Source organism: Blastomyces dermatitidis, assembly GCF_000003525.1.
Source record: "Blastomyces dermatitidis ER-3 genomic scaffold supercont1.9, whole genome shotgun sequence".
Taxonomy (NCBI): Eukaryota; Fungi; Ascomycota; class Eurotiomycetes; order Onygenales; family Ajellomycetaceae; genus Blastomyces; species Blastomyces dermatitidis.
This window is the reverse complement of record NW_025544782.1, coordinates 1329212-1338016: the sequence shown is the minus strand read 5'-3', so window position 1 is coordinate 1338016 and position 8805 is coordinate 1329212. Positions and strand designations below refer to the sequence as shown.

The window sequence follows — 8805 nt, the reverse complement described above, 5'->3', positions numbered from 1 at the left end:
TGAATAGAGGAGTAAGTTCTTCATATAACCTGAACTGCACTACCTGTGAATCCTGACAAACAGTATAAGAATTCACTATCTTCTTCACAAGTCCTTGCATCTTCAGCCAGAAGTATTTCCTTATAAGCAGCTCATGAGTTCTAGTGTCTGTAAAATGACTCATTAGAGAAGAGTTATAATACCTTTTGATGAGTTCTACATGTAGAAACTTATTCACAGACACATAAATTCAGCCCTCTCTTCATAAGAGATTATTTAAGTCTCTTCAATTCTTTGTTTCTGCAGAGTTGATCCCTGCTGTGAGCAGTTTCTGAATATGCTGAGTATATTCATTCTTCAGTTGCAGTTCAGATAATCTGAATAGAAGATCTTGCAAAGACTTATACTCTGTTTCTTCTTGCATCAGGTCTTCTGCAGTGCTTCTCAAAGCCTGCAAATTCTTCAGATTATAGATATTCTCTTCAAGAATTCTTGCAGAGATTCTCAGAGTGTTGACTCTCAGTGTTGCAGAGAGTAGTTATACAGGCTTCTTTTCTCTCTCTTCTCTCTTCTCTTACAGAGAATTGAAAGACTCTTCAGTCAATCTCTTCATAACACTCAGTCTGAGTATTCTGTGAAGCTTTTCTGTCTTCTCTAGTCTCTCTATATCTGTTGCTCTGGCCTTCTTAACATAGTCTGGTCTGTGAGAGAGTTCATTCACTGAGTTCTTAGTTCTCTTGATATATTCTATCTTGAACCAGAACTCACTTAGTCTCTGAGCTCAGTGAATCTGCTGCTATAAGAGTTTCTTGATTGAAGCAAACTGTTATAAGCTATCATGATTAGTTCTAACAGTAATCACTGTCATGAGGTTCTTGAAGTAGTGATATCAGTGATGAAAGAATTTCACTATTATGAGAAGCTTCTGATCATGAATGCTATAGTTGATCTTTATGAATTACATCTTCTGTGAGAAAAAGATCACTGAAACTCAGTTCTCATTTGACTGTAGTTGTAAGACTATTTCTGAAATCACAAAGAAGAAGACATCTGTCTTCAATCTGATTAAGAGCAAGAGATCAAAGTGAAACAGCATCACTGTGTCTGTGAATGTCTGTTTCAACCTTGTAAAGACTCTGTGAGCTTCTGAGATAAGAAAGTTCTTACAGTTCTCTCTTCTCAATAATCTTTTCATTCTCTGTTCACAGAATGACTTCTTCTTATTTTCACTCTTCAGCATGTCTGTAAGGGTCAAGAAGATCCTCATAAATACAAAGATAAATCATCTATAGAAATTCACAAAGCTCAGAAAGATCTGAATCTCATGAATACTAGTTAGCTTCAGTCATAATAGAATAGTCTCAATCTGTGAAGATTTTATCTGAATATCATCTGTGATAATTACATATTCTAGAAAATTAATTCAGTAGACACTGAAGTTGCACTTCATGAGCTTAACATACAGTCCTGTCTCATCTAAGATCTTCAACATGCTTTGCATATGCTCAGTGTGTTCTTTCTTCTTCATGAAGTACATCATCACATCATTCAGATATATTATTACAAAGACATTCAGATATACACAAAGTGTTTTATTGATAAAAGACTGAAATGCTGTGAGAATATTAGTCAGATCAAAAGGCATCACTAGATATTCAAACAATTTCAGTGCAGTTCTAAAGACAGTCTTTCATTCATTCTCAGACTGTATTCACAGTCATGTATATATATTAATTACATTCAGTTGTGTGAATATGACAGCTTCTGTGAGATGATTGATCATATTCTCAATCAGAGACAGAGAGTAGCAGCTCTTTATTATCTTGAAATTCAGGTTATAATAGTCTACACACAATCTGAGATCTTTATTCTTCTTCTTCACAAATATCACAGAGGCTTTCACAGAGGCCTGTGAAGATTGAATGAAGTCATTCTTCAGATTCTTCTTTACATAGGTTCACAAGGCCTCTGTCTCATAGTGAGAGAGCTTATAGATTGATTCTCAGAAGGGTTTCTGCCCTTCTATCAAATCTATTATCAGATTCTTCTCACAGTGAGAAGAAAGCTCAGCTGTCTTAGCTGAGCTGAACATCTCTGTGAGATCTTGATATTTCTCTGATATCTGAAGCTCAGTTTTCATGACTGTGAGGTTCTCAGACACTTGCAAAGTCATCACATAGATGAGCTTGTCTTCTCTAATTAACTCTACAGCATCAACTGCTTCTATCTTTGTAAGTGAGTCTGTCAACACTGATTGAAAGTATAAACCTGACTCATGAACAGCTATGTGCAGATTATGTCTTTGAAGTCATGTAAGTTTTAAATACATGTCATCTGTGATATCTGTGATAATCACAGTTTTCATAAATCTTCTTCAGATTTCAGAGAGATCTTGCAATTCAAAGATAACTCTTATGAGTCTCTCAGTTCTCAGATCTGAGTTCTCACACCCTGCTTGTTACAAGAGCAGATTCTCAGTCTTTATCTTTCAGCTCATTCACTCTGTGAGCTTTAGAAACATCACAGTGACCTGAGATTCTGAGTTTATCAATGCTTTTCATGCTTGCAGAGCAGCAGCACTGCAGCACAGTCTCTCTCTGTGAGCAAGCATTTTCATTAAGAAAGCAACAGATTCAGGTGTCAGCTTCAAGACTCTTAAGAAGGCTGTTGCTGACTCTGTCTATGACTTCTCAAATTTCTATTTTGATTTGTCTGAACAGTTTATGTGAAGATATTCTGATTTAGAATAGATGAAGTAGAGTCTCTTTTCCTTGATCTCTCTGTTATACACTCTGTTCACAGAAGCTTGTAAAGCTCTCTCTCTCTACTCAGCAGTCAGATACAAATCTCTCTGTGTCTTGTCATCTTTTTCTGACAAACCTGTTCTCTGTTGTTCTGACTCTCATGAGGCTGGTTGATAGTCTGCTCTCTGCAGGTCTGTGACTCTCACAGTGATTCATAAGCAATGAATGAGAGTCATCAGTTTCTTCAGAGTCAAGAACTTAGAGTCTTACTCAATGAGCTTATTCTACATGTCTTTATTCAGTCTCTTTATAAATATCATCATTCAGGTCTTGTTTCAGGGCCCTGTTTCCACAGGTCTCAATTCACATCACAATTTCATGAAGTGCTGTGAGTAGTCTTTATCAGATTTCTCATCTCTTTTTCTAATATTGATAATTGCAGCTCAGATGTTCTCTGTTCAGCTCATAAAGTCTCTCAACTTATTCTCTAAATAGGTCTTGAGAACAGATCATCAGAATCTCTTATAATCATTCTCTAGATGATTCAGCCAGTTCTTGACTTCAGTGTAATAGAGATCTGTCATTGTATAGATGACAGCTTCTTTATCTTTCATGTCACACAGCCAGGCTTGTAAGTCAATTTCAAATACAAACTTGCAAAAGCTTTTATAGATTGTGATTCAATAGATGGCCTTAAGTGATCATGACTTGAGAAAGTTTCTTTTCAGTTTGTGAGTGTCTCTGAAGATCATGTCTAGAGACTCAGTTCAAGAGTGTTTGCAGACAGCAAGTATTTCTTGTAGAAAAATAGCTTGATTCTGTGAGAGATGCTTAAGAATGTTCTTCACTGAGATTGATTTATTCATGAGTTCAGAGAATTCCTCTGTCACAGATGTAGAGAATGATGTCTCATAAGTGATTGATAAGTTCTCTGAGACTTCTTTCATAAGAGTTATTCATGATTTGAGTGACTGCTTCTAAGTGCCTGCAGTAGGATTTGCAGGGGTTGAAGCATGTGAGTTTCTAGTTCTTTCAGTCATAACAGGCAGTTGCTGACTGACTGAGCTTGAAATGTAAGAATAAGTGCTTACAGGTGATTATTCAGGTGTTTGCAGCTTGATGTGATATGTACTGTTAACTACTAGAAGTGTTCATAATAGAAAGATAAATGTAGAGATCAAATATATAATAGCATTCAAGCTGAGTTGTGAATAGTATTCGCGAACTCCAGTCTATATAGTTGTGTGTAGCCAAGGGCCGCTAGCCCTATTGATTATGTGAGAGATAGGAATAGGGGTAAAGAATCCGCGAGGAGCGGGATTTCTTACAGTCAGACACTCTGTAATTAATCTAATACTTTCTATTACATAGTAGTATCTCAGAACAGAATATCAAGATATTTGATAATATTATCAGATATTCACAACACTGATTTACATGCTTTTATTTATAAATAAAACTTCTATCTCATGCAATTCTTTAATTATTCATTGATATATTAATCTTGATTAGTTAATAAACTGATGACATCTTCATCTATACTTAGTTTTATAAGCATTTTCAATCTTCATGATAAATAGAGAGTGAGATCAGAAGTATTAAAATATATAAGAATATTTAAGCATTTCTTCAGTATTTATATTGTATTTATATTTGATTCTGTCAGTGTTAAAATTGTCTGTACAGAGGTTTCTTGTTAACACAATTTTTGAATTTCTTTATATTAATATTGTTTATTAAGTTGCATGCATATTAACTATCTATTGTTATTATAAGTTTAATATTACTTGAAGCTATTCTAATTCTGTGTCTATACTTGCATTTGAGAGTTCTCTTATATTATCATTAGACATAGTTATATTATTTATTAAATGTATAATATCTGCATTTGAGAGTTCTTCAAAATTGAAAGTGTAATTGTATGAATATCTTATATGTCTAAGATGTCAGAACTCTTAGATCTTTCATTAACATTCTCTTATTCTCTTTATAAGATCTTGTTACAGAGTCAGAGTGACTGATGAGTAAGCTTCTATTTAGAGACTCAGTGTCTGCTTAACTGATTAAGACTCAGTATTCACTTAACTGATTAATTGTTTCTTTATTTCTTACATGTTGTTACATGTTCAGATATCTTCTTAATAAGTAATCATTTCTAATAAGAAAATGATAAATGTTTTTCAAGTGTAAGAGGTCTACACTGAATAGATTAATATAATATATAGATCTTATAATACAAAAGTGAAAAATCTTAAAGAAGAAAAGAGAGAGAAAGTACAGAAATCAGTAATCAGAGTGAATATTTATACACATATATAATAAAGCTTCAGAGTGAAAGAATAGAGACTCTATATACACAGTAAAGCTTCAGAGAGAAAGAATAGAAATTTCATAAGTTTTTCAGTTAAGAATCAGTAACTGAGAATCAGAGCTTTTAGTGAACTGAGAATTGAAGCTTTCAGTGAAATCTATAAAGTGTAATGAAATAGTCTATATAATTGATCAGACGCAGCCCGTCATAATATATATTTTTATATATGAGTTTTAAAATACTTAGAGAGATCATGAGTTATAATTATATTTTACTTTAAAAGTATATATTAAATAGATAATCACATCAGTTAAAAAGATAAGAATAAACTCAATCTATCTATTTAAGCAATTAGCAATTGATTGAAAACTAGTTAATAATCAATTCAGTGTAAATTATATCAATACTTTATTATTAAATTCAAAAATAATCTCAGTATTAAAAAAAAAAAAAAAATTGTAATTCTTAATAAAATAAGTAAAGTTTTCTCTATATATGAAAATTATAATGAGAGAAGAATTGTTCTACAATTAATTAACAATTGATTATAGAATTGATAGTAAATAATTAAGAAAGAAAGAGTGATTTCAAATTATAAGAAAAGATGTATTATGCAAGGTCAGATAGTGGCAATGGGCCTCATTTATGAGATCAGCTTACATAACAAGGTCAAGTGGCGCACTTAGCGAGGTCAAGTTTTCTGCTTCTTGGATCGGCCCTTCTACCAGCAGTGTGACTGAGCTCTTTTGCCCCAGTAGCCTACACAATCTTACATTTATTACCATTCCGTCGCGATCGAATAGGATTAATCTCCACCCAGTTCAATGCTCAGCGGCTTTATCTGTTCTCACATTCACGTACTGCATCAAGCCGGTCCCAGCGTACTATCTTCTTCCACAGATACCATACATCATAACTTACTAACAATTCTGCATTTTGTTCTCGTGTTTGCTTCCCATTCGTCATATATGGCTGAGCTTTCGGACCACGATTGTGATATCATCGCAAATCTTCCTCTAAGCAACTCACTATACCGATTACAAGATCTACTTCAAGAAGCAGAACAAAAATATAATGACACCTCTGACCCTCGGGATGAAATTTGCCAACAGGCAATATCAAAACTCCTTACCACCTTGATGGGGGAGAGAGCTGCGTTCAAACTTGGCTCACGAACCGGCGATGAAAACCTTGCTTCCGATCTCGCCAGTTTATTCAGGCGCCTCCAACAAGGCCACCTCACCTATGACCACTGCCGAGCGTTGGTGCGGCTCGTCATTCAAAAAGACCTGAACATCGATATCTGGAAGGCCGTCCTCAACCTCATCACTACCAGCTCGCGAGCGACCCTTCCGGCGAGCATCCCCCCCTCCTTTGACGGCACGCCGGTCAAATCCACCTCATCATCACAGAAAGGTTCTGAGCAGACATGTGAGTTGGTGAATCCAAGAATCTTTGAGGAGATATGTGGCTGCACATTTCGAGATGTCGAGGGCTTCTTTGACAAATACTTTGAGAAGAAAGATTGGAGTGACAAAGTAGATATCATTTGTCAACGCGTGCTGGACCCAGACAGTGATGGTAATTGGGCCCAGTTTCCTGATCCTCCTACACAGGATGCTGTCCTCGCCTGGTGGTTTCATCTTCAAGCAGACCTTCTCTCGGAATCACGCAGCATCTACTACACTACAGCAAGCAAAGCAGATCTTACTGGTTCAAAGGCGGAACGGCAAGTTGACCTTCTTTTGCGAGCTAGGGGTGGGAGCATCTCACAAAACAAACATAACTGGAGAGACATCCTGGTGGTTGGCGAGCTAAAAAAACCGAAGGAGAAGATTGGGACCAAAACCACACTGCTGCAGATCAGCCGCTGTGTGCGTGAGGTCTTTGCTGCACAGCCCACCCGGCGGTTCATCCACGCATTCGCTGTCTGCGGGACCAAGCTGGAGGCGTGGGTGTTTGACCGCTCGGGCCCCTACAGCTCGGGCGTCATCAATGTTTACACAGACTCAAGACGGTTCTTTCAGGTGCTTGTGGGCTACACCATGATGAGTGATGAGGAGCTGGGACTGGACACTTTTATTTCTAGGGATGAAGGCGGCAGCAAATCAATAACTGTCAAAAGACCTGGAAGCTCTGAAAAAACAGTGCTGCGACTGGGTGAAATGCTTTCCTTTCAACGTGCCATTGTGTGTCGCGGGACCACATGTTTTCTCACAAACAATGGACAAGTGGAGGGTGTAGCCAAATTCTCATGGGTGTCGGACAGGCGGCGGCCGGAGACGGAACTCCTCGAGCTAGCAGGCCAAAAAAATGTCCAAGGGGTCGCAAGGATCATCGGCCACAGTACCATCACTTGTATCGCCGACATGCGCTGCGGCCTGACCTTCAACAAGCGCCACGACTTCAAAAGCGCACCCCCCAGCAGGGCCTCCTCATTTCATCAATCTCAGCCGCTCGCCGAGCCCTGTCGCTTAGATATCCGTCGAAAGTCATCTTCCAGGAAGCGCAGATCCCCGGACAAGGGGCTGCAGGCGTCCAAACGATCACGTTCCATCAATAAACCGTTGAGGGACACCACCCAGCAGAAGGACGAACTAGCTTTCTCCGTTCAGTCAGCACACAAGCCGAGCCTCTTCAATAAGAATGGTGAGGAACTGTATGACAACCGTGTCCTCCGCTGTCTTGTGATATCACCCACTGGCCGGCCGATCTACAAGTATGAATCACCCTTAGAGCTGCTCATGGCACTTCGCGATGCAATAAAGGCGCATCGGTCTCTTTATCTGGATGGAAACATTCTTCATCGGGATATTTCAGAGAACAATATAATAATAACTGATCCGGAAAAGGCGGATGGTCACTCTGGAATGCTAATCGATCTGGATCTTGCTAAAGAAGTTGGTAGTGGGCGAAGCGGCGCACGGCACCAGACTGGCACAATGGAGTTCATGGCAATTGAGGTGCTGCTTAATATCGATCATACCTATCGGCATGACCTCGAGTCTTTTCTTTACGTGCTTATCTGGCAGTGCGCCCGTCATGGCTGGGGGAAGAATAACCATCCTAAGGATAGTAAACTTCGTGCCTGGTATACTGGTAACTATGAGGACATTGCAAATGCCAAGCTTGGTCATATGAGCAAAGCTGAAAATATGGGATTCGGGTTCATTTTGAGGGAGTTTCCTCCAAAGTTCCGTGATGTTTTACCACTTTGTGAGGCCCTACGAGACATACTCTTTCCTTACAATGACAAAGGTCTTATTGTTGGCACTTCTCAAGACCCAAACCGCTTATATGATCCTATTATTAAGGCATATGATGACACAATTGCTCAATTTGAACTTGAGACCCTCACTAGTGATAAATATGTTTAGTGTGCTCTCAGGGTTAATGTCATGTCCTGCTGATTTGCTGAGTTAGATAGTTGATTTTTGATAATATTATTTTTCATTTACTTATTTCTCTGAGGAGTTTATTAATACTCATTGTAAAGGACCCGACCATCATCTAGCTACATGCAATATCGGCGTCCTGGGAGCCTGGGGAATCTCCGGTAGAAGTAGAATCAGAATGCCTGCAGAGCTTTGCAGACTATGAGCATTTAAATTCTTATATTAATTAGAGTGTTTTTATAAACTTCAAAGATTAACATCTTTATAAGAGTATCTGCAGTTATATCAGTAGTATTCACTCATTTAATCTTGATAATGTCTGAAGCAGCAGTATCACAGACATGATAATATTGTATATTTATATAGTATATATTGC

At 37.9% G+C, this 8805-nt stretch overlaps 1 protein-coding gene across 1 annotated transcript; it reads left to right on the top strand.

The window, feature by feature from the left end:
• Positions 1-5767: 5767 nt before the first annotated feature.
• On the top strand, positions 5768-8805 carry BDCG_07613 (serine/threonine-protein kinase Sgk2). The gene has a single exon (XM_045423398.1). It carries the CDS (start codon positions 5859-5861, stop codon positions 8409-8411), a length of 2553 nt encoding a protein of 850 aa, XP_045278806.1. The 5' UTR covers positions 5768-5858; the 3' UTR covers positions 8412-8805.

What these genes read in the sequence shown, in the direction of transcription:
- BDCG_07613 (XM_045423398.1), top strand. Translation starts at nt 5,859, where the DNA reads ATGCTCAGCGGCTTTATCTGTTCTCACATTCACGTACTGCATCAAGCC.